The sequence below is a fragment of the Cyanistes caeruleus genome, chromosome 11, assembly GCF_971803275.1.
Source record: "Cyanistes caeruleus chromosome 11, bCyaCae1.hap1.1, whole genome shotgun sequence".
Lineage (NCBI taxonomy): Eukaryota > Metazoa > Chordata > Aves > Passeriformes > Paridae > Cyanistes > Cyanistes caeruleus.
Window position 1 is genome coordinate 14,512,746 of NC_141711.1, and position 25,120 is coordinate 14,537,865.

A 25,120-nucleotide genomic window follows, 5' to 3' on the forward strand; every position below is an offset into this window, starting at 1 on the left:
GGCAGCCAAGATTTTTAATTTACTGCCAAAAGCTCGTGCTGTTAATAACGCTGTTACTTCTCCCGGCCGTTAGCACTGTTTGGCTACAAGCTGCCGACTTAGGAGAGCAAATCAACCCTCAATATACCCAGACTTTGTTGACCTGCTCCCCACCCAGCATCAGAGCACATTTTTCCTACCCACTGTCCCAGTGTCCCCTGCCCATGTGTCCAGGGAGCTGCTGGCCATCTTCACCCAGCTGACTCCATCCTGAAGGCTGGCTGGTATGGACAGTTTTCTTTTCCAATAAAAAGGGAAGGGACTGTGAGTGTCAAGCCCCAGTAGCTCTTATTGTCCTCACTTTTTCTGTGGCTTTTCTCCTTAGGCACAAGCACCCCAGGGCCAGGGTGGCACGGAGCTCAGCACAGCCCACACACCGAGGTGCTTGGTGTGACCAGCCACGCTCTGGTTTCTTCACTTGTGCAGCTTTACTCCCATGAGGCCAATATCCCATCCAGGACAGCACAGACAAGCTGCAAAGCCCTGCTCAGCTGTGGTGACTCATTTGAGTTCCCATTGGGAAAGTCATTGCTCCTGCCAGGCCCTGCCAGCCCAGAGGCAAATCATTACCAGGCAAGTGATGCTCTCGTGTCTTAAGATTTGTGTAATCTCACAAATCCTACTAAACTTGACCAGTGTGGCCCAAATGTGTGGTGGCTCATGCATGGGGCCTTCTGTGAAGGGACTGCAAGTCAGAAGGAGTTGGCTTTGGGCTGGAGCAATAGCAGACAATTCCCTGCTGAGCACTGTCCAGAGGAATAAGATGATGCTTTGTCTGTGAGGGCTATGCACACTCCAATGCTCCTTTTTTCCCTAGGCAGAGGTTGCACAAGGTCCACCAAAGCAACCCCTTGGAAATGGAGCTTTGACTTATCCAGGTAGAAGCATCAGAGAAGTATTTCTGTAGCTTGAGTATTCTTGCTGAATCTCCCCGTGGCCTGTTATCTCTTCATTAGGAGAAAAGGGACAAGAACAAAATCCGTATATGGATACATATATGGCAGCCAAGCAAAAGTAGATGGGAAATGCCCTTCAAACAGCTCCATCCTTTCAACAAACCTTTTATGAGACTTCTCTCCTCCCCAACACACACTCTTTAATTGTTATGAAAAGCCACCATTCAGGAAACAAGGACGCTGCTCGGGCTACCTGGGGTGGGCATTTCCCAGGAGAAGCCAGCCAGCACTAGCCCAAGGCCCGCTGAAATTGACTGCGAGGCAGCACAAGCAGCAGCTCCAAGCCCAGGGTGGTGTTCAGCGATGTGGCAGAGCTCTGGGCAGGGGGTTCTGGTGGCCCTGTGGCAGTGTGCCCAGGCTGGCACACTGGACTGCTGCTGAAGTGACCCTTCTGCCAGGCAGCCCAGCCCGAAACCGGAGTCCCTATGCATTGTGCCGGAGCAGAATGGTGCAGGGAGCGTTCCCCACGCTGTGGAGCCAGCTTTACCCAGCTATCCTGCCTGCAGCCCGAACGTTTGGCCGTATCACTGCCTGTGAGACTGCCCCCGTGGAGCTGCCCTGCTGGGCTTGGAGCAGGCGACCTGCCAGCGACCTCCAGAGAAAAACACACGGCACAAAGCAGCTTCTCCTGCACAACCACCCCCTGACATTACGGGGGCACAGCGAGCTCTGTAACGCTTGGCAGATTTTCCCCAGCAGATCTCGGAGCTGTTTGCCAGTGTGAGCAAGTTCAGGCATGTTACAGAAGACCTTCAGACTCCGAGGACAAATGAGATGCGTGGATGAGTTTAAACCACCGGGCAAGACTGGGGTTTTGAAATTCCCAGGGTTGTGCCTTATTCTGAGCTTGGGCTGTAGCCCAGGCAGTCCAGCTGCCAGCCTGGCGTCGACACCAGGCCCCGTGATAGTCCTGCTGATATCCCTACTTGTTAGATACTGGCTTCAAAACCAAAATAGGAGGTTTTGCATCCTCCTCAAAACCCCACCCTCTGATCCACCTTGAAGTGGGGTGCAGAACGACTGACTGTTCAGTGAGACACCACAGGGTGTTGGCACAACGGTGTATTTATGTCACGAGATGAGATCAGCCACTCGGAGTAGGTCGGTCTGTCTGGAAAGAGTCTGAGTCAAGCGTGTCCTATTACATTAGAGCTGGATTTTCAAAGGAGCTCAGCTCCCACTTAGACTCTGTAACAAAAACAGACAGATATTCAAAAGGAGTTGGACGTGCTGGGTCATACTGGCTGCTGAGCTGAAGTCCTTTGAATATCCAGCCAAACCGTCAGCGTGCCTGTTGCTGCAGGCAAAGCCCTCCTGAAATCCAGCCCCACTGTGAGCTCCATGTCCTGGGAAACCAAGCTCATCTCTGCTCTCCCACGTATCACACTGCAGTAGGTGACAAAAACGTGATAACCACCGTGTCCTTGTGCATGTGCATGTGGGGGGAGCAGCTCCCTGCCAGAGCACAGATCTGGCAGATTTGCCCTTTGATCAGCTCAGCAGCATGGGTCAGGAGAGCTGATCATGAAGGTTTCCTTGCCTTTTGTTCTGTGGAATCAGCAGAGTTAATCAGAATGACAGCGACTTCTGCCTCAGTGCAGAGGAAAGGTCAGTGGCTCAGGCTGGATGCACAACAGTTTTCTAGACAGTTGGAAAACAACACCATGAAAGCTCATAGCATACATGCTGCTGGCACAGAGGCTCTCCCAACAGGGACCAGCAGGAAAGATGTTACTGTGGAGGGAAGGAAGCTGGAGGAAGATTCCACACAGCCGGCTTGTCACTGCACTTCATTCATCCCCGTCCTTACACTGCACATTGAAGGTATGTCATCCTCTTTGTCACTGTGCACTGCTTGTGTCACCCAGCCAGTATCAAGAACTCTCTGCCAGTGTGCTTCTTAGCCACACTCCTGGGTGTGCCTCCTGCTGGGCTTGGGGTCTCTGTCATCTCAGTGCCCGAGTGTGGGAAGAGCTGTAGGGCACTGTGTTGGCATGTGGAGCAGGTGCTGGGTGTCCCCTTCCCACCACATCCCCCCAACACCTCCATGCTTCAGGTGAGCAGGCCTTACTCTTACTGCTTGTACATCCTTCAGTCACTGTAATTTGCTCCAGTGAACCCCTAAAACCCCACTGCTGAGCTGCTCTTTAGCTGGGAGCACTGGAAGTGCAACAGTGCAGCAAGGGCTCTCCATGGTTGCCCTGCCATGGCCTCAACTTCCCCACATCTCTTAAATTAACTATAGTTGAAGCAGTCACAGGTCTTAAATCCAGTTTCCTTGTCTGTAATGTGACCTCTTACCTTCCTCTGATGGCCCCAATTACAAGTGCTTGTTTTTGCTGTGGACATCCGCTCATGTGTCTAATTAGTGGATTCCTTCTGTCAAAGACACTAGCAGCCTCGACAGTGAGCCCTAATTTAAGTAGTTTGCATTTGTCCACAGCATTGGTGCTTTCATTTACTCCTGCTCCTAATCAAGTGCATCTGGATATCTGCAGAGGGTGCTCTCATGATCTCTCCATGGCTCTAATTAAAATGGCCTGGATGTCCATGACATTGGTGCCTGTCAAGCCTGTCACCAGGAGGTGACGCCCACCTTGGAACTGGCTGAAGAACGTGTAGGAGTCATTGTTCCTGAGAAAGGCCTCCACATCCAGGCCCTCCTGCAGTGCCTCAGCCACCAGCCCTGGGCTGCAGAAGGCTCCTGCTGCCTCCGTTGGCCCATCCTGCCCATCTGTTCCCCCACTGAGGAAGAGGATCTCACACCTCCCTTGGGGGCTGCTGGCTCCTGTGGCCTGAGCCTTGTGCAGCCCCAGCCCCACACGCAGGGCCAGCTCCTGGTTTCTCCCTCCCTTGCCGGTTCCCTGGAGCTGGACTGTGGTTTCTCCACCGGCCAGGATGCAGACTGGTCTGTCGGGCCCTAATCCTCGCAGCGCCTCTAGAAACTCGTCCAGGTCCAAACCTGGGATCTGTAGCTCTGCTGCCAGCTGCAGGAGGTTGCCCCTCAGCTTGTCACTCAGTGCACCTTCTCTGAGGCTGGCAAAGCCCAGGCAGACCAGCTGGATCAGCTGGCAGTACAGTGTGGCAACACGACCGACTTCCCCGTGGACTGCTGCGCTCAGGACCAGAGCCGCATAGCCCAGGCCCTCAGCCTGGCGCCTGGCCTCTTCCAGAGCGAGGGTGTTGGACCCAAGGATGATGTTGGAAACATGGGAGTAGCTTTGTGGAGCAGTGGGCTTGGTGGGAGAGCTGGAGAGGACCATTTCCACTGACTTGGGCAGGTTGTGCAGCAGGTTGTATTTGGTGAGTATCTGAAGGCAGTCTTGGACGCTGTGGGAGCTGGCAGCTGTGGGCCCACTCGCTATGATGTCCAGGGGGTCACCTATCACGTCAGACAGGATGAGACTCACCACCTGTGGAAAGAAATGCCCACAAATTACTGCAGGAGACAAAGACAGGTGACCACAAAAGAGCCCTGGCATAAGCACTGCTCTGTGTGCCATCCCCACATCAAAGCAGATGGAAACAGGGTAGGTCTTCACCTATTTTTTATTTTTTTTTTATGGACCTGTGAGTGTTACCTTGCCCTTCTCAAACCCACAGATTTACAGTCCCCTTTGAAGCTGGACTGTCACGTTGGAAGATGTAACTTGTGACACTGCACTTGGCAGGCCCAACCTAGTGTGGGTTGAGCAATGGCACATGCCGAGAACAGCCCCCAGGGGAGCCAAGGGCCTTAGCCAGCCTTGAAAGCGTGGTGCTGAAGCAGCAGTACTTGAAAGTGCCTGCTGGGTGTGGGCTGGGGTCTGCAGAGTGGCATGATGGGATGGCTGATGTTTCCCAAGTCTGAATTCCCACTCTTCCATGTCCCTGAGATTTTCAGTCCTCAGTGAAATCTCAGCCAGAGAGCCCCAAAACAGTGTGCAAAGTTGTTCACTGAGTATGGAAAAAACCCTTGCAAGTTGATTAAAGCTCTATTTTGAGGGTAGATGGGTGATCTCTGGGCAAACAGGGCCTTTCCCTTGGTTACCTGTGCAGGATGGGCCAACTGGGCCAGCCCTCCACCTTTCAGCACAGACAGAGTCTTCCGGACAATGTTCAGCTCCTGTATGGCAGCTCCTCGGGAAGCCAACATCTTTGTGAGTTTCTCCTTCTCCTCAAGGAGGATGGGAGGGATGGGAGCAGGCAGTAGGGCTGATCCACCCCCTAGGATGCAGAAGAGATGGCAAGGACATCAGAATAGCAGGAAAAGGAGGACAAAGGAGAGCAAGGCTTTAGTCTTTTCCCTCACCAGTGTCTGGAGGGAAGGCAGAGGTGACTGGGGACATAAGCTAACATCTCTGGAGAATTCAGTCATCTTCAGCAATGGGTTTTAATCACTGCTGTCCTGCACTCTCTGCAGTCAGCTACACTTCACCCAGGCAGTGTGAGCCTGGCTGGATGGGGGCCCCACAAGCCTGCAGTGTGGTGGGGATGACAAAAAAGGGACAGCAACTACCCTCACCTCTGCACTGGGCCACAAGTGGGTCCTCACACTGATGTTCAAGGGTTACCTGGATGGGTGATCAGGGAGCATGGCCTCCACGGCTCACACAGCAGTCAGTGCTGTGCACATGGGGACACTGCCTGCTTTGGTGGCCCCATTTATTCAGGATAGTGTGTAGAAACACTGTCTGGGGATGCAGCAAGATTGGAAACTGCTGAATCTGCACTCATCTAGGCCTGGGAGGAAAGAAAAGGGGCTCAGTAATGCAAAGGACAAAGCACACCTCGAGTCCAAGGTGATAGCTTCACTGATGGGAATTCTGTCTGATACAAGCAGGCACTGGAAATGTGGAAAAGAAGGCAAGATTCTAATGGAGAAGTGGAATGGATGGAAAATAGAGGAGAAAAGAGCAAGGTCTGTGCAGAGAGTGAACATGCACAGAAGTACAGCCAAATGCTACTGTCAAAATGCAAAGCTTGCTCAGAGGTTTGAGACAAATCAGCATCAATAAAACATGATGAGCAAGAAAAACAAATGCAAATGCCTGTGTTTCAGTCAATAGCCAGGGATCTAGCTGAGAGGCAGGAGCAGTTGGGGACCGGCTGCTGTGTGGGAGTGCACATGCATAAGGAGTCACAGCCACGGGGAGATCCTGCATGGGCTCCCTGAAGGGCTGAGGAGTCTCTTGGAGATCCCTGTAGCCAAAAGACAGGAGGAAGCCCAGGGGAATCCCCAGAAAGAACAGCTAGCTTCCAGTCACTTGGGTGTTTGCCTAATGGCACTGCTCTCTCCGTACTGGATCAGGCTTCAGCATCCACAGAGGAATAAACACTGAGCAGAGGAGACCAAGGCCTTTCTGCAGAGCTGCTCCAAGCCCCTGCATGCTTTTGCCATGACACCCACTGAACTCAGGATGAGGTGATGTCATTGCATCCCTCTGATACATCTTCTTACACAGCCCTGGAGCTGGGGACAGCCTGGGAGTCACCAGCCAGGCCTGGGGGTGTGCAGAGCTGCCCCTGCAAGGCCTGCAGTTTACTCTATGGGACCTGGAGGCCTCATTTCCACTGTCTGGGAAGGAGCCAAGCCCTGGGAAAGGTCAGTCCCAGATCTCAGCTTTCAGACTCACACTCCTGCACAAATACAGAGTATGCAAGTCTACCAAGTGCTTGCTTCTCCATGGCTGCATCCCCAAATGCAAGGAGGGGGCAGGAAGAACGTGTCTCCTTGCCAAGAGGTGAGAACAGCCAGGCTGTGCCCAGAGGTGCCACTTCACTGTGGTGGCACAACTGCAGGACCCCGCCTGTGCATCTCAGCCTCCTTCCAGTGCTGGGAGGCAGTGTGTCCACTGCAGCAGAGAGAGCCCTGTGCTCTCCCTTGCCACAACCCTGGAGAAAGGATGGGAGAAAGGAGAGAAAAATGCAAGTGTCCATGCTGAAGGGGCTGGCACAGCACTGCCTTGCTGCATAGCCAGGGGTGGGCAGGCAGCTGGGGACCCCTCAGCAGATCCCATTCCCTGGGATTCCCACACTACCTGAGATGAGCACAAGGAGCAGATCATCTGCAGTCAGACCCTGAGCCAGCTCCTGGATGGCAACTGCTCCCTTCAGAGCCTCTGCATCTGGGAGGTTGTTCTTGGCACCTTCAATGACCTGGATTTTGCTGTGTGGCTTCAGCAGCATCTCCCTGGTGAGGTAAGAGAGGTAATTACACCACGGATCTGTGCACCCAGACAGGCAGCCAGGCTGTCACCTGCAGGTGCCTGGTGTACCAGTGGCATACAGGGAGTGTCCAGGACAGGCAGATGGTCTGTGCTGAGTGTCTCTTCCCCATATCCAGCACAAGAGGTGGGCTGTGTCACTGGTGTCACTGGGATGTGATGGTGGTTGAAGATGAGAGTGGTGGGGTAGATGGGGTGGGCAACAGAGCAAGGGCAGCTCAAAAGGACTTAAGGTGTTCACAGCAACATCCCACAGAGGACAAATCTAGCAGCCTACACCCCTCCTTCCTGCTCCCCAAAATTGTCCATAAACAATCCTCACTGCATTCCTGCTCGCTGCAGGCTCTCCTGGATCCCTAGTGGCACACTGATAATCCCCCGAGTGAGCTGCTCTCCCAGGATCTCTTCTGCTGCTGCGGCCATCCCCAGCACAGCTTTTCCGAAACCCACCAGGTACAGGTTCTTCTTCACTGGAAAGGCCTGGCCCTTCACCAGCAGCTGAGGACACCCATCTCCCTGGAGCTTCAGAGCCCTCTTCAGCATGGGAGCCGGGCGGACGGTGCCCACAGCGCCACGGAACAGGGACAGCGCGTGCTCGCGGAGAGACATTGTGCACAGGCTGGCAGGGCTGAGCCACTCTGCGTTGTGGGTGGGCTTGTGCACTCTGTCAGCACTGGCAAGGCCTCAAGGGCTGAAGAGACAGCCAGCAGCCTCCAGCCTGCAAGAAAAAGCGAACATTTTTGCTAGTAGAAGAGACAGGGCTGTTACAGAAAGAACAGAGAGGTCAAAACATGAACCGTGGAACTCTAGCTCCTGTTTCCCCTAGATTAAGGTGCCATACGAGCAGCACTTTCTAACTTTTCCCCAGGCAGGAAGAAGGGAAGGACAGTGTCACATTCAAACTATCTGTCAGCTTGTGATTCCCCTGCAATCTCATCACCTCCTGCAGGGAAGGTGAGCTCTGCCAGCCAGCTTCTCCATCACTGCAGATTTGCCACTGGCAAGCCATCATTTCTATTTGCTTAGCGTTTGACACCTTTCCAAACTGTGGAAGCTGCTCTCTGTCCTGGAGAGAGCAGGGCAGCTGGGTGGAACAGCTTTTCACTACATTAACTCCCTTCCTCACGCTAGCCAAATGCTGATCTCATCCTCTGGCTGTGCAGTGCCCCATGTGTCCCTGCAGCATCAGACACAGACTGAGGAGAAACAACGGCCTTGCTGGTTGCCCCTTGCTGCTGGTGGCCACAGAGAGACCAGTAGTGAGGATTCTTCACCAAACAGCAAATTAACACAAGGCTTCATTTACCTTTCTCTTTTAGTCCTCATTATCCATTAAAATCACATTTAGAGCCCAAATAAGACTTGATATCCAGGCAAAGTTGCCAGCCGTGCCTGTGAAAGCCTTTTTGAGCTGCTCTCCACTGAGCATTAGCATTATATGCAACAGATCTGTGCACGGACAGAAAGATCTCAGCTGCTCAAGGGCAGATACTTGTCTTGACAGAAGAAAGGTGGTCCCTGCCAGCATACACACATCTATTCCCTCCCAGCATTTCTCCTTCCTTCTGTTAACTGGCAGCAAGTTCACTGCTGGTTTCTGAGGATCAAAGATCCTTGTGATCTGCATCTCTCCTGCTCATGGCATTTAAGGCAGGGTGCCAGGAGGCTGAAGCAGCCAGGGCAACACACTTGATCACAGACCCATTGAAATTACCTGAGAGAGTTAATCCTCTCTCTAGTAAGCGGATGTGTTCTGTGCAAGGGATTCTTTTAGGAGAGCTCAGGAGTCCAGAGGTCTCTTTGTCCTGACACTCCCACACCATTGCAAGGTGTTAATCATTAAGCTGGACAAGCTTCTCAACAGCTCCTCTGGGTCTAAATCTCCCTTCTTTTGCTGCAGGGACCCAAAGGATCTACACAAAAATCCTCTACACAGCTTCTCAGGCGTTGAAACTTGGGCACACTCTGAAATCTTAGTACAAGGGACTTGTAGGTAAGGCTTTACAGAGAATCAAAGGTTTGTGAGAGAAAGAACCCCAAGAATCACTGAAGTGGGAAAATGCCCTTAAGAACAAGGCTAACAGTAAATGATTCATTGTTTAGGAGAATAGATTTTAAAGCCAAAAGCCAAGGCAGATTAACTACCTATGTGTACTCCCTTTAGGTGATGGTCAGAAGGACTGGCTTTTCAACCACAAGGAGATAGGAGAAAAAAAGACAGGGTGTCCTGACCACTTTGTTACCAGACCCTTAAACTTCATGGCAGCTGATGCTGCTGGCAGTTTAAACCACTGACCCCACTTCAATGAGGGCCAGAGTAACTGCGCTGACCGAAGTGAAGTCAGCTGTGCACCTCTCAGGAACTGAGATAAGCATCTCTGCTCCCAGCAGCTCTCTGATTCACCTGGTGGCACAGAGCAATTCAGAAGAAGGTGCTACAAAGCAGAGGTGCAGCACACCCCGGGTCACCTCGTCTGAGCTGCAATACAGGATTTGCAGGAATGGCTGGAGAAGAAAAGCTTAAAAGGAGACAGGGGAGTTTAAGAAAATAAAGCCCCAAAGTTTTTAACAGGCTTTGTCTCTGCCTTGATGTTTCTGTGCATGGCTGACCCTGAAGCCCGGGGAAATTGAGCACAACCAGACCTGCAACCGTGGTTCCTTTCACACGTGCCCTCCTGGCAGCCCCGTTCAGCTCCAGCTCCAGACACGACACAGCAGGCGTGAGTTCTTTAAAAGCAATCCTCTCCTACTGGAGGTGGAAAAACTAAATGCCAGCTTAATTCATCTGGCACTTGTGTACATATTGCTAATGCTTACTCTGGAAAGCATTTCAGTACAATAGCAGGCATGTAATCTGTTTTCTGCACTCTGAACTCAGATTATATTTTAACCATCGAGGCCTGATCCAGAGTCTGTGGAAGTCAGCAAGCACCTTCCTGTTGTGTCCCAGGATTTTGGGGTCCACTGCCTGACACTGATCTCAGAGCACAGGTGTAAAGGCAGAGTAAATGCAGTGTAAAACCCCCTTGAAGGCAGAGGTTATCCAACTTGATACCAGTGCAAGAGAGAGCTGAATTTGGCACAGATCCATTTGCTTTGCATGTCTCAGTGTGTGACTCTGCTCCTTGTCAGCTCTGATTAGACACACAGGCTCACTGGAGGCTCCCCTTGGAATGGGGGTGCTGCTAATGATACCACAAATCTGTTTTTATGTAATTTATTTATACAGTCTTAGGCACTGGGTACTAAATGTCATCAGGGAACAGCTATAAATCAGTGCTATGAAATCCACTGTAGATATTAACAAAAAATAAAACTCCTACTCATTTTACTAAGGCTTTAAAAACAAGATCAAGAGAACTGAATATCACCCCAAAACACAGGCAGTTGTGGAAAGAAAAATAACCCAAATGCCAGCTCTCAGGCTCCCTCCCCAGATGGTGGGTTTAGAAGTGGTGTAATTGCCTGTTAACCGCCACATATTGCACGAGGGGAAATTACACCCTCACATCCCTGCGTTTTCCTCTTCCCACTGCTGGCTGTGAGGAATCTGGGCTGGGAGAAGGGGTTGATGATGTGACTCATATTACTTCATGCACTAATCTTAGTCTCCCAGTTTCTCAGGAAAATCATTTAGGGATGAATGAACCCTCTTCTATATGGATATAAGGTGACAAGCTACAGGCAGGAGTGAGGTTCAGGTGTCACCTTCCCTTTGTCCCTGGTTGGGATAATTTGGAGTTGTGATATAGACAGTCTTTTGAAAAGTTTCCTGTAAATTCACACTAAGTTTAGGATGAAAATGATGCTAAGAATTGCCTGTTCCAAAGAGAGCTGGAGGATTGTAAAGGGTTTAGATTAATCCCCTTTAAATGAAAACTTCCTCAGCTTTCATTCATGAATAATCTACGTACTTATAATAATCTACACACACCATTATAAGCCCTTTCTTCAGAGGGCTCCTCCTAAGCCTATAGAAGTTTCCACTGTTAGCTCTCACACCAAAAAGCAGCAAAATCCCAGCTTCTAATTTTCACCTTCTCTGGGAAAGAGGGAGGGCAAGGAGCTGGGCTGTGATAAAATACAGGCAAAATGCTCGTTTGCATTACCTTTCATTAACTTTTTAATTAAAGCAATTCTGCAGGCAAGGAGCCAAAGTCAGAAGGAGACAGAAACAATCCAGCAGTAGGGGCAGAAATGGTAAAGCTGCCAAGTAAATTGGATGGTGGCAAGAGACCAAAAGCATGGACATAGCAAGGCAGAGTCTGAGCCATAAACTTGGAGGCACACTGGGGAAGAAAACAGTGAACAAATGAGCTGGCTATGCCCATGCAGTGAGAAAAATGAGCCAGCACCTCACTCCATGGCAGGTACTTGAAAGCTAGAAAAATACTTCTTTCTAGGGGCCAGTCTGCCATCACTGGGCAGAGCTGAACTGTTCCAGGTGCTGTGGTTGGAGGTTTGTTCCGGGATTTGCATCTTGGCCTTGTGGTTTTTTTGAAGTCGGGGCAGTTGAGCTTGTTGCAGACCAAGCCAACCACACACACATCCTGAGTGTTGCAGGTGCTGGGAGATCAGAAGATGCTGTGCCAGGATATCTGATTTAACTGAGAACTTCAGGGACCTAAGTTATTTTAGCTTCAATGCCATCAAGATGCCTCTGAATTTCCTCTAGGATTGGTGGCTGGCCCACCTTGTACAGGGTCAACTTCAAAATCCCTGAGGGGCTAAGAAAATATTTGACATAGCACTGGATCAAACCCCAGTTGTTCGAGGATAATTTTGAGCTCAAGCTCTAAGAGACAGATTACAGTAGTAAACTCCCAGACACAGCAAGTTTTAGCAGTGTCTCTTGCTCCTCGTTTTTCTTGCTGCACGACTTTTTTCTGGCCTCTCGGCATGTAAATTACTGACAGACTCACCAAGGCTCCCCGCTTCCATTTCTCCTGCATCACCAGGGGAATTTACCTATGAAGTACAAGAGTGGAGATTTTACTGCCTTAAACTCCCCCGTTCCCACTTACTGACACATCTCCTCTATCATTTGATATATCAACTTTAATTTGCCTGGCGAGCCCTGCTCAAACCCAAGCTTGCTGCTCCACATGGTCCCAAAAGCATTACAAGAAAATTTTCCAGGAGATGCACTGAACCCAGGAGGGAAACAACACAGTGAAGGCTTGTTCCAAGTGACTATTCTGGGAGGATTAGATGGGGGATTTTTCAAGACTAATCTCTTTAAATGAAAATTTCAGAATTTGATTAATTTTTTAATCTGCACATGGATTTGCATAAAATTACTGCACTGCCTCATTCATGTTTGGCAAAAGAGAAAATGTCTGCAGCAAGGATGGGCAGCTATGAAGGGTCCGGTGCACGAGTGGGTGTGCAGGGACAGGGTGAGGGGTCCTTCACCCCCTCTTACTGCAGTGCTCCTGCATCCAGAAATGGGAAAAAGGATGAGAGCGGTCAGCACCAGTATGATGAGACTAGAGGGTTTGCCAGGCAGGCAAGGGAGAAAATAGGATGGAGCCTGGATACCTTTGTTTCAAGAATATGCTGAGCTCTGAGAAACCCAGGAGCCCTAGTTTCCACTACATGGCTTTCTATATGTTGCTTGGAATATAAATATGTTGCTCTCATGACTGATTTGCTCACCAGGAAAGTGTCAACAGGGTCTCTTTGCCTTTGATGGGGAATGTGGCTTAAGGCCAAACACAGGGAAGATAAGTGTTCTATTCAGCATTTTATATATATAGATCAGTATCATTAGCAAAAAAAAAATTAACTGGATTTGACATATGCATCTTACTAGTTTTTCTAGGTCACACTCCCATCACTCCCTATATACCTTTTGGAAATGATTTTCCCATGCTCTGGGGATTGCAAGGAAGAAAAACTTTTCACTAAAAATTCTTCTGTAGCTCAACACAGAACACTACTACCCTGAAGCCAAGCCCATGCCAAGTCTACTTCCTTTCATGCTGTAATTTCTCAAACTCCCTATTCTGAGTCAACTTGCCATCAAAGATGAGAGTCATTTAAAATACAGAGAAGGATCACAGTATTCTAGAGAAGATGAAAAGCTGCGAGCCTTGAGGACTGGAATAGTAGAAAAGGGTTGAAATTCAGTGCTGCGAAATACAAGGTCATGGTCTTTGGGATTAATAGCAGAAAATTATGAGCTCCTCAGCTGGAAATAACATAAGAGGAGAAAGAGCCAGGAATCTTAATCAGTCACAGGATGACAATTACAGCTGCCCTCTGGGCTGAGACAAGAGGCTGTGGGGAATGTGGAAAGCAGCAGATGTCAACTGCCTGGACTTTGCTGAGGTTTTTGACATCATTTCTGTGAGCATGCTGGAGGGTGGGCTGGGCAATCACAGCCAGCCCCGCTGGAAACCAGCCTGACCACTGGGCTCAGAGGGCAGAAAGCAGTGGCTCGGGGTCCAGCTGACATCTGGTAATCAACAGGGACTCTGCTGGGGTTCGAGTCACCCCATGGCTTCATTAGTGACCCGGAGAGTAGCACAGAGCGCTTAATTTGGGGGAACTGCTGATGGAGGCACCTTCCAGAGGAACCGTGATAAACTCAAGGTTAGAGCCCACAGAAACCTCAGGGCACACAGCAGGGAGAAGTGTGAATTTTTGCTGCTGAGCAAGCACAAGTCCCTGTGTTGTGCAGGTTCCAGTGGTATCTAATACAGAAATGCATAGGTAGAATAACTGCATTTGATCGATATTACTCAAGCAGCAATTAAACGTTTTTTCCATTAACTAATTTTGCAGGGGCATTATCCATAATTCCTACTTAATATGACATTTCTCTAGGAGATCCAATTATCCTGCCAGCTAAATTCCAGCTTGGTATAAACTGACAAACTAAGTTCCAACGATTAGGAAGAAAGGCAGAAGAATAAAAAGGAAGTGACAAAATATCAAATCAACAACCCACGGTGTTATACAACTCTAAAACTTAGCTAAGTATTGTAGGTGTTTTGAAGTAAATTGTCTTATGATGTTATTGGTGAGTCACCTCCAGGGCCCACAGGAGATAATCCAGGCTTTGATCCTGCAATTTAGAGTGTGCAGGAGGCACGACATTCCGAGCTTTTCTAAAACCTCTCATCACACAAAAATCACTTGTGGGTCTTGAACTGGCCTAACAAAGGGGCAGCCGACCCCGAGACCCTCAGGAGAAATGAGGGTGTGTTTTGGTATCCCTGGACTCCAGTGTGAAAGTCTTGATTTTGTGTCAAAGTAAAAGAAGGTAAAGCATTCTGAGGAGCTAATCCCACTGCAGCGTGAAAGGATGAGTCGGGTGAGATCTCTAAACATGTAACAGGGAGCTCCAGCAAGCAAACAGCAAGGGCACTGAGACAAGAAATACTTAACTAGATCAGACATGCACACAAAATAAAGCAGCCTGTTTGAAGGACGTGCAGAGCCTTAACAGCCCCTGGACTTGCTGAGGTTTGACCACAGGAGGGCAACAGGATCCAAAAGCAAAATCGAACTATTCTGGACACTTTGAAAGGAAATGCAATTAACATTCAGGAAGGAATCTATGGCTTTTTTTTTTTCTTTTCTTTTGATTGTGAGTTTCTGGGGGACTGAAGTGACAAGACCTACTGGTTTCTAAATTTAAAATAGCATAAAACTTTGTGTGGTGAGATTCTCACAGCTACTCTTATACTCCAAGAACAGCTTTTTAAGGTAAGAAATACACAGAAATATGCACACTGAGCCTGTCATTAGGATTCATGATAGAAAAAAGCAGTTCCAAGGTGTGTGTATTGGAGCAGCATCCTCAAAAGCCATGGTGTGTTTCTCAAAGGCTTAAGTGTGTGCTGCCCACCTTTACCTGAGAGCTTATGTGGTGTAGGATGCTACAGCTGTGGTGTTGCTGCTGTTGCCAACAAGTTTTTAGAGGAGTAAAAACGACTGGGAAATAAAAATGTGCAATAGCTGGACTGAAAGTAGGAGGGGAAGGATGAGAAAGTGATCACAGTGTATTTCAAAGGAGGGGGAGCTGACTGATGCTCCCTGGTCACGCTGGGCTGCACCGAGGCTGTTCCTACTGGGCTCTGCCAAGATGCTGGCACAGCACGTGCCCCCAGTAAGCGATTTCACAGAAGCACAGCATCAACCGTGCTGGAAAATAACCCTGAGACACCGAGTCCAAGCTACGACCCAACGCCACTGTGTGACCCAGACCAGGGCACTGAGTGCCACATCCAGCCTTTCCTTGAACACCTCCAGGGACAGACTCCACATCTCCCTGAGCAGCCCATTCCAATGTCTGATCACCCCTGCTGTGAAGAAATTCTTCCTGATATCCAACCTAAACCTCCTCTACCATAGCTTGAAGCTGCATCCTCTCGTCCTGTCAGTGGTTAGCTGGGCAAGTCCCATCTGGCTACAACCTCCTTTCGGGGAGTCGTGGAGAGCATTAAGGTCACCCCTGAGCCTCCTTTTCTCCAGGGTAAACAGCCGCAGCTCTCTCAGCCCCTCCTCTCACGGCTTGTGCTCCAGACCCTTCCCCAGCTCTCCTGCCCTTCTTTGGACCTGCCCCAATACTTCAATACCCTTCCTGAACGGAGGGGCCCAGCACAGCCCACAGCACTCAAAGTGTGGCCTCACCAGTGCCCAGCACAGGCAGACAATCAGTGCCCTGGTCCTGCTGGCCACACTACTGCTGACAGAGGCCAGGTGCCACCGGCCCTCCGGACCACCCGGTTCACCCATGAACTCATGTTCAGCCGGCCACCGACCAGCGCATTTCTCTCTAGTTTCCACTAAAATTTCTAAAAAACCGCTTTAAGTCGACATAATATGGGGAACATCCAGCGTGGGCTGAGGCCGTCCGGGGTTCCCGCGGCCCCTCCCGGCCCGGAGCAATGCCAGGGCACCGCCCCGCCCGGCCCCGGAAGTGACGCGTCCCCCCGGCGCGAGGCCATTGCCCGCTCTACGGGATGACATCATGCCCTCAACCCGGCCCCCACTCCTCCATAGGCACGGACGGGCCGGTGAGTGGCTATTGAACTGCTAATGAGCCCCGGCCCCGCCGCAGCCGCCCGGCCCTACCCTGCGCCGCCCCTTCCCACCTCAGGCCCCGGGAGCGGCGGGGACGGTGACAGACGCTGACAATCACGGCGGGCCGGGAGCGCGCGGGCGTTTCTTCCATTCCTGCCACACTCAATATGGCCGCCGGATACCCCGCACTCCCCCGTCCCAGCAGCCTGTGCGCACGCCCCCCTTCACAACCCCCCCGTTCCCAGGACGCCCCGCGCGGCCCCGCCGGAGCCGCAAGATGGCGGACACAATGAGGGGGAGCCGCCTCTCCGCGGCCTGACCGCGCCGAGTCGCCGAGCCCACCGTCCTCCGCTGCCCCGCCCGGCCCCTCACTGCCCCTCGCCGCCCCGCTCCGCCCGGCCCGCCCGTTCCCGCCACCGCCCGGAGCCCCGCCCGGCTGCCCTCAGCGCCGCCGCCCTCGCTCGGCGCGGCCCGGCGGGCGGGATGAAGCTGACGGACAACGTGCTGCGGAGCTTCCGCGTGGCTAAGGTCTTCCGCGAGAACTCGGACAAGATCAACTGCTTTGACTTCAGCCCCAACGGCGAGACCGTCATTTCCAGCAGCGACGATGACTCCATCGTTCTCTATGACTGCCAGGAGGGCAAGTGAGTGGCGGGGCTGGGAGCTGCGGCCTTCGGGGTCTGGGGCACGGGGCTGTGAGGGGCCGTGGGGACAGCCCACGGTGGCCTTTGCCGACAAGCTTTTCCCGCAGATCCGGCCGGTGAGCTTTAGCTTGAGCTTCTCTCCTGTTGTTTTTTAACGTAGGCTTATGAGTAGAATCCCAGCGGCAGAGATGGCAGCAGCGTGGGTTTGCCTGCTCTCCGGGTGTGCTTGTTATCTTTCTTATAGATGAAAGTGCTGGACTTGCCAATATGTCAAGCAATATAGCAAATTTATTAATTTGTTCGATAAAAGGTGAGCAAGTTTTACAGCGCGCTGGGTGCGTTGGGGGTCTCTACCCTAAGCTACGCACAAATTCAGGTCTCAGAGGTTAGTCTCTTATACCATTCTAGTCACGGCACTTCCTCAAATCTTAAATTATTTTTTACTTGCTTTTTCTTATAATAAGCAGTTGTGATTTTTGGACATCTATTGGGGAGGTGGTCCGAGATGGTCTTTTGATGTCTTTCTTTTAAAATATCTTTTTTCATTAGCAGTTTGTTTAAGGAAGCATATATTTTCTTAGCCAGCATATATTTTGCCAACTTTCTTTCAGTTATTCACAACCTAAAGCTAACCTGTCTAAAAATACCTTCATAGGCTCTTTCCTCAGTTACTACAAAACTCAAGGTTAGCATGTTTCAAAATGCTTTTGTAGAGCTTTTTAGCTCATGTTGGTCCTACTTCCCTTTTCTAAGTGATTACAAATTTTTCTTAAAACTGATTTATAGTTTATACAAAGGATAGTTTAAACTACAGAGTAGTTTAAAGCTTAAAATTTTGCTGTTAGAACAAGCTGCTAGCTAAAAGCTTATTGTTATATAATTACTTTGTTAAACTTCCATGCTTTATTTTAACTGATTTTCAAAATGTTTCTTTGTAATAATCCCATGGTCTCCGTCTGCATTGCTTGCAGACACACGTACATAGGTGAGTGCTATTTGAAGGACACGAATCACCACTTAATTTCTCACATCTTGGTAGGCTGGAGAAAGTGGTGATAATTTCCTTAGTGAAAGCAAAGGTTCACTTCTGTGAGAGCTAAACAGCTGCTGAGCCTAAAGGGTTCAGTCTGGTCACATTTCCAGGTCTTGGGATTGCTGCAGGTATGGAACTGACTTCTTGGGCTTCTCTGGGCTCAAGTCTCACTAATTGATAGAGAAGAGGTTGTTGTGAACAATGTGCGGATGTGCCTCATTTGAATGTAACTTCTTGGCTAAATGCTTTAAGCTGAAAGGTGCAGATGATGTGGTGTGTATCACTATAACTTCTAAAAACCTGATGGTGTTTCCCATAAAGCCCAGTTCCTAAATGTGTCTTGGATCGCCGCAGGCAAACGTGGTCCTCTGTGTTTTAAATCATTTTCTCTAGTCCTTATCTGTAAAGCACAGTTAAAATACATGTGATTTGCTTGTGTCTTCAAATATTGGCTTCATTCAGATGTAACCAATCAAGGTGCTGATTGATTTCTGTTACCTAAGGATAATGAATTGAGAGTGTGTTTCTGTTTCTCATTTAACTGTCTGGTTTTATCTTTCTTCTACCATTGATCATGCGGTGCTTATCTTGTTTTTTGGATAAACTCTCAGAAATTTGCAGGGCACTTGAGGTCTGGTGCTCCTATTCAGAAGATGGAAACCTACACCAAGAGCGTTTGTAGTCTGTGAGAGTTGGAACAATTTGAGCCAAATTGTGTCATTATGCCATTAAAATCTTTCTCCATACAAGTGTGTGTTTGCTTTAAATTCCTTCAGATTTAAGTTTTATATGTGCTTATTGGTGTAGAGATGTAGTTCTGAGGTTGTTGGTTGTTTTTGGTTTTTTTGTAAGGCAGGACTGGGAAGCATCACATCCACCCAGAAAGTGAAAGAAAAATAAGTGTGTGTATTATAGGACAGGGAATAGAAAGGACAGGATAATGTGGGAATGAAAAAGAAAGGGCTTGGGAATGTCAGGACAGAGATATCTCAGTGTTGTAAATATTTTCTAGTAAACCAGGTGGTCCTAACCCTCCTGCTTTTTCAAGCCGGCCAAGGCGTCATACTTGGTGGGAGAAAAGACTGCCTCCTGCATGTTCTCTTAATTTTGTGGCACACCTATTACATATTATTTTAGACTTCTGCATAGTTTGATTGCTTTATACCTGAAAGTTGTTGGTGTTCCCCATCTGCTAGAATGAACTCCGATGTGAAAATATTTAATTTTTATTTATGTAAGAACAGGTAACTCTATACATATGGATTGTGCCATGGATCATATCCCAGATCTTAATTATATATGGTAGTAGCAGGGCTGAGTGATGTTAATGCAGATGGTATTGATTGCTCTTCTCCTTTCAAATTTGTAAAGAATAGTTTGATGGGTTGGGAGGCATTTGGCCCTTTCATTCCAATCTCCATCTAATCCTGATGTGCTTTATAGTCAGAGGGTTTGCTTTAATTAAGTTAAATGTACATCAGTAGTCCTCTACTGCAGTGCTGCAAGGCAACGAGAGTAGTTTCAAGGTAACTTCTGTGTCAGGATCCAGTTCTCTAGTGGTTATAAAATTCTAAAATTATTTGAAAGCTTCTTATGCACTATCTGCTAGCTTAAAAGTGTAGCTGTGATTTTTAGGGGTAGCTAGGGATGCAGAACATACTTGTTCTCTAACCTGGAAAGTTTTGCTTTGGATTGTCACTGGAAATTCATGTGAAGATGATATTTCAGGTTTCTGAGTGATGATTGTTGCAGCATTTTCAGGCTTATAGTTGGTTTATTTTTCCTTATAAATGACAATTTCAGGAGTCTGGAACTCTAACCTGCTTGGTTAGCCAGGAGGAAATTAAATGTCCTGCTTGGTGGGGTTCAGTGTAGGATTCTCTAATTCATCAAATGGCCTGGAATTTAATGCCTTTCCCTATGTAAAAGTGGGAAAATTTGGCATGTGCCCTCTGTTAATGCACAATTCTGCTGGTAGAATTAAAATGCAGCCGTTTGGTTGTACTTTAGGAGTATCCTCACCTAGTTTGCTTTGTTTTCCCACACCAAAATGAGTTGTATGGCTCCATAAGAGTGTAGTCAACTCCATCTTGGTGAACAACAGCTTCTGACAGTGTCAGGACAGTTGAAACAGTGCTGTGTAGCCAAGGGCTGAAAGGACAAGATTATCTCCTTATCATGTATTGTTCTGGGCTTAGGCAACTGACAATAATAATCCAATAATTTTGGTCCCAAGATTCCACTTCTGTTTCCAAGTGTGCAAACAACTAAATTGTTATTAAATTTTTAACCCATCCTGCATCACCAAATCCATCTACAATAGACTGGCTCAGAAGCATAATTAAGAGGCTCACTGGAGTCTGTTTGGACTTACGGAAGGATTGTGAAAACTTGTAGGACAGTTGTGTGTTGGGATGTACAGCAATCTCTGAGGCTGGGAACAGCTTGGCTGCACATTGCTGGCCCTGCTATGACAGAATGGTGCTTTAGTAAAGGTTTAGTTTGTATTTTAGTGTATATCAGTTGTGTATTATTGCTACAAATAAATTGATGGATCTGGACTCCTGCTTAGCTGTAGTGTTTGCTGGGCACATCCATGTTCCTGGCTGTGGGTGATGTTTTACCCAGAGCAGCAGTGATTCAAACCAAGGCATGGATGATAGTATAAACCTGGCCTGTGTTCTGTTTCATCTTTGTAGCAGATTTGACTGAGATCTTGTGTTTTTCTTTGTCAATATTGCTTTGTTTGTAGGTGGGCTGGATAGACTGACCTTGACCTTGGAATTGTTCAGTGATTGTGATTTGTTGTTAAAAAGTACTTAGTTTTCTTGTTTGTATTTAAAATAGTTGATTGGCAACAGGTCTTATGTGCAGTGACACACTTCTCTTTGTATTAGTTTACATGAAAACTTCACCTTTCCTAGAACACAGAAGTCTTTCCTTCTTTTTGGTAAATGTGCTTTGATCTGTCTGTTGATTTTTATTGTCTCTGTCTATATTAATTTATTCTAAATAGATCTTCTAAGGTTTAAACTTGTAATATAAAAGCAAAAGCCAAACTAGGCATGGGAGAATCTAATATCTATAATATATTTTGATGTTGGGGATTTTTTTCTTGGTTTGTTGTTGGGTTTTATTCACACCAGATTGGTCAACAGCATAGCAGAGGTAACTTCAGAAAGCAGTGTGGGGAAGTATATCAAGCATAATGTTCAAGTGTGTCAAACTTTAAATTAGGTGTGGTTTTTTTCAGTGTGTAGCATGTTTGGATCTGAAGAACGATTTTAAAAACTGCTGGAGGAACTGGGGAAGAAGCAGTTGAGATTTGGTCTGTTGTACAGATGGTGTGTCGCTTTTCACTGCACTTGCTGTATTGGCTTTTGCTTCATGGGAACTTAACCCCAGCAGGTTCTTTTGAGGTCAAAGTCCTATGGCTTCTGCTGTTTGAGAATTGATATTTAAGAATGAATGTCTGTTTTCATTCTGATATGAGAAGTCTCTGGCTTGTGCTCTTGTTTGGGTGTGTCAGCTTGAGGCTAATGAGGAAAGAAAAAGTCCAGTGTAATAGGAATACCTTGTCTGAGGGTGTAGTCTGGCAAACTTTTCTCTTGGCAGCAGTAGTGGTTTCGACTGCTCCTGCTGTTTGTTTCCGTTCCCATGCTGTCCTCTTTGGTTCTGTGGGTAAAATGTTTTGTGGGCCTGTGCAATAACCAGAGCTAAGAATTTCTGGATTAAAAATAACTCCTGGAAGAGATGGTATTTCTGGTGTTGATCAGTACCCTCACTGGTCCACTGCCCAGCTCTGAAACCTTCGTGCTCCCTCAGCTGAGGATGAAAGGGGAAGGAGGGTGGTGGAGATCTTGCACTGCTCAAACGGGCACCACTGCGGTGAGATACCCTTATTAGACAGCTGCTTCTAAGCTTATACTGCAGCTTCAATTTCTAGTACTGCAGCACTTTACTTGCTTACCAGACCCCCAAAAACCCAGTTCTGTAGGTTGTGTTCGCTCTCACTAGAGGGTTTTTCATTCTGTTGCAAAGTGTTGAATTTGAGTTTCTTGCCCTAAGATTGGTTACAAGTATAATTCTGCGGTAGTTCGGAAAAGTCCCTGTGTTACTATGTCTGTTATAGATGACTGGTATATAAATGTGTTTGGGTTAATACCCTGTGAATGAGACACCCTGTTCTAGGTTTTGAAGTAACAGAGGACAAAGACAAATTATACTCAATCTAAAATAAGCAGCAGATGAATGTGAGATTTGAATGGATAAGGGCACAGTAAGGCAGTGCTGCTTGCTGTGCACATTGTTAGCTCCTCCTTTTCTTTTTGTGGTAGATGTCATAGGAAAAGGAATTTTTGGAGGACACGTGTGCATTTTGCAGGTGTTACAGAGAACTCCTCAAGCCTAGGGATAGTCTTGGAGAAACAACAAGGTCCTTGTTTGAAAATCAAATGCAAAAGCTTTTCTTTCTTTGTATAAAAAAACATCTGACGTCTTGAAACAATCACATAATGTCTCAGTGGGAACAGGCCTTGTTGATGTGTGTTTTGTTTTGAGATTTTTGTTGCAGAGAGTGCAATTATTTCTGCTTCCTCCTGACAGACCAAAGAGGACCCTGTACAGTAAGAAGTATGGAGTGGACCTCATCAGATACACACATGCTGCCAACACTGTCGTGTACAGCTCCAACAAAATAGATGGTAAGTGATCCACTCAAGTGGAGCATATTAATCTCCTTGCACTACATGTCTGCATAATTAGTGCTAGAGATTTGGGGAAAGGTTATAACAGCTCTTCAGTGATGAGAGCTCTGTCAGAGGCAGAGGAGGGAATTAATGCCCAACACTAATGCACAGCTTGGTGCTAGTCCCTTGAGCTTCTTTACATGTTTTGTTTGCTGCTGCACTAACTGAGGGGTTAAACACTGTTAGGGAGGTAAAACTTGGGTTCTTCACTGCACTGCTCAGCTCGTATTGGTATCAGTGCTGTCATCAGCCTCTGCACATTCATCCCTTACATGTGAGTGAGGTGCAAGGAGCAGCTGGGCTGAGTGCCATAGCTCTGTCTGGTACACACAGCTCAGCTGCAGAGGAAGGGAGGGCAGGAGCTTCACCTGCCAAGCCTGCAGGAGGTCACAGAGCTCAGTCTTAGTTTTGTTTGTTGTTGTCGTCAATGTCTGAGAATTTTGCAATGAGCAAGTCTTGTAGCACAGCACTTGACAAATGGATTTTAACATTGTACTTACAGACTCATGAACCTCATAGTAGAGGTTTTGGTTTGATTTTTCCTTTGCAGATATGAAACTTGACAGTAGAGATGGTGGTGCCTTGTGATGTGTGCTGAGCTACTAAAGGAATTGTAAAGGCTGTAAATTTAGAGGAGATAGAAGTTAAGAATTGGGAAGTCAGGTTAAACTAGAACAAGCTGGGCCTGAAACTAGAGGAACAAGGAAGTCTCCACCAGAATTGGATTTAATGGTATAAAAGGCTTAAAAGTGTCACAGGAGGCATTTGCATTTTTAGTCTGTTTCAGAACCTACTTATTTTTTTAATTATGTCACTACTATATGTCACTTATTTAATTTGGCTGTTATTTAATTTATAATAACTAATAATTAACAATCTAATGAAGCATATTAATGCCATTTTGAGTACTGAATTTTTGTTTATAAGCACTGGTAAGCCTTACATCTTCCTGCCGCAGGGTAGCATTATGGTGAACACTTAATTAGAAGACAAGAAAAAGAGACAATGTGAGAATGTTTGTTGCTGTTACAAATTGTAACCTTAATAAAACCAACAGTGCATTCTGTAGGAGTCCAGGTACTCTGTAGTCCCTAATGCATGTGGTCATGGGCAAGGGGCATTGCATTAACCTGTTTTGCAGGTATTGGGAGGGGAAATTACCTCAGGAACACACTATAGAAATGCTGCTGCTTGTTTCCAAGCATTTTTGTTCTGTTGAATTGCTACCAATCTGCTTGTGAAGATTTCCTCAAGACCTCTGGACTTATTTTCTGTTGCCTGATTCCAGGCTGAGGTAGTAGTTTGTACAGTTTGAGGGTCTATGATACCACCCGGTACAGGAGATAACTGTACAGGCCACTGCCTTGCCTGGGACGGAGCACTGCCAGCAGTGAGGATCACAAAGGAGCACAATGCCCCAGTGCTTTCTCTTTAGCAAAGGAGGATGGAATTCTGCATGGATACTTCGGAGATCAGGTAATGACAGTTCTTGCAGGAAAAACTAGAGATGGGTCTTAACAGCAAGTTTGAAGCACATTGGTTCTATCCAGTGTGGGACGTGACGCTGATGTTAAGGATTTATATTTTGGATAATCACCTCAGGTCACTTAGAGCCTTTCAGAACTCTGTCACCAGTACCACATACACAGCTTATTCAGTCAGCTTCAGTTTGCTTGTCAAATACTAGAGGGTGGCTTAGACCTCTGATCTTATCTTGATGAGCAACCCCAGGCAAAAATGAGAACTTGGTTATTTTTTCACAGATAGAAACTTTTGCTGAATGAGCCTTTCCAAACATTCTTAGTACAGTAGCCCCTCCAACTGTCAAAGTGCCCAGTACATGTTGCATTCTCTTGGTACATGTTCTTCTGAGTCAAAAGTAAAAATGTCCTTGACCCTCAGCATGACTTGTTGTTCCAGCAGTACAGAGTCTGCACATAAAGGTTAAAAGGTGGCTTCTGTCTTTTAATAATTGTTTCCTCTTAGAAGGATTTCTTTTAATGCTGGGAGGAAGTCTCAGTATAATCTTCCAGAACTGTGGGCTGTTCTTGGTATGTTCACCTATACTCAAGATAAAATTGGCTCTTGAGAAATGTTGTGCTGCTGCTCTCATCTATTCAATTTATTTTTAAGGTTGCTTGAAGTGCACTAAGCTTTAGATTACTCTGTCCTCTTCTTAGAGCTTAGCTGCTGTAAGTGCAGAGAAAGTGTGAAGCTGTCGATTGTCAGATTAAACAAAAAGAAAAGAGATTTGCTAGTTTTTAATGGTCTTGTCCTGGCTTTGAAGTTACTGGTTTTATCTTCAGCTGAGTGCCAGAATTTGTATATTTCCTGTGTTTTCTGCTTAGTTGGAGATTTGTTTACTGGATGTGTATGTAGGAATAGAGCAGGATTGATGCTGTAGAGCAATACAAGCTGGAAGCACCAACTCTGTAAATTTGTTACTCTCCACTTTTGA

At 47.5% G+C, this 25,120-nt stretch overlaps 2 protein-coding genes across 5 annotated transcripts in view; one reads left to right on the forward strand and one right to left on the reverse strand.

Moving 5' to 3' along the window:
* On the reverse strand, window positions 1–16,449 carry GLYCTK (glycerate kinase). 4 transcript variants are annotated; one of them, XM_086845333.1, is made up of 6 exons: window positions 16,309–16,438; window positions 12,124–12,169; window positions 7,524–7,919; window positions 7,016–7,167; window positions 5,026–5,201; window positions 1–4,408 (listed from the first exon to the last, which is right to left on the reverse strand). In XM_086845333.1, exons 3-6 carry the CDS (start codon window positions 7,808–7,810, stop codon window positions 3,503–3,505), a joined length of 1,521 nt encoding a protein of 506 aa, XP_086701459.1. In that variant the 5' UTR covers window positions 7,811–7,919; window positions 12,124–12,169; window positions 16,309–16,438; the 3' UTR covers window positions 1–3,502. The 4 variants fall into 4 exon arrangements, with proteins under 4 accessions (XP_086701459.1, XP_086701460.1, XP_086701458.1 ...); XM_086845334.1 differs by lacking the exon at window positions 16,309–16,438 and adding an exon at window positions 15,845–16,114; XM_086845332.1 differs by lacking the exon at window positions 12,124–12,169 and having other exon boundaries at window positions 16,309–16,449.
* Window positions 16,313–25,120, forward strand: part of WDR82 (WD repeat domain 82) — an 18,951-nt gene continuing 10,143 nt past the window's right edge. The window contains exons 1-2 of the mRNA XM_086845343.1: window positions 16,313–16,881; window positions 22,520–22,617. Of these exons, the coding sequence (XP_086701469.1) occupies window positions 16,721–16,881; window positions 22,520–22,617 (259 nt within the window). The 5' untranslated portion in view covers window positions 16,313–16,720. The remainder of the gene's footprint in view (window positions 16,882–22,519; window positions 22,618–25,120) is intronic.

What these genes read in the sequence shown, in the direction of transcription:
- GLYCTK (XM_086845332.1), bottom strand. Translation starts at nt 7,810, where the DNA reads ATGTCTCTCCGCGAGCACGCGCTGTCCCTGTTCCGTGGCGCTGTGGGC. An exon ending in CTGCAGCGAGCAGGAATGCA is followed by an intron (nt 7,168 to 7,523) that starts GTGAGGATTGTT and finishes TTACCTCACCAG; the next exon opens with GGAGATGCTGCTGAAGCCAC. An exon ending in AGTTGGCCCATCCTGCACAG is followed by an intron (nt 4,409 to 5,025) that starts GTAACCAAGGGA and finishes TTCTTTCCACAG; the next exon opens with GTGGTGAGTCTCATCCTGTC.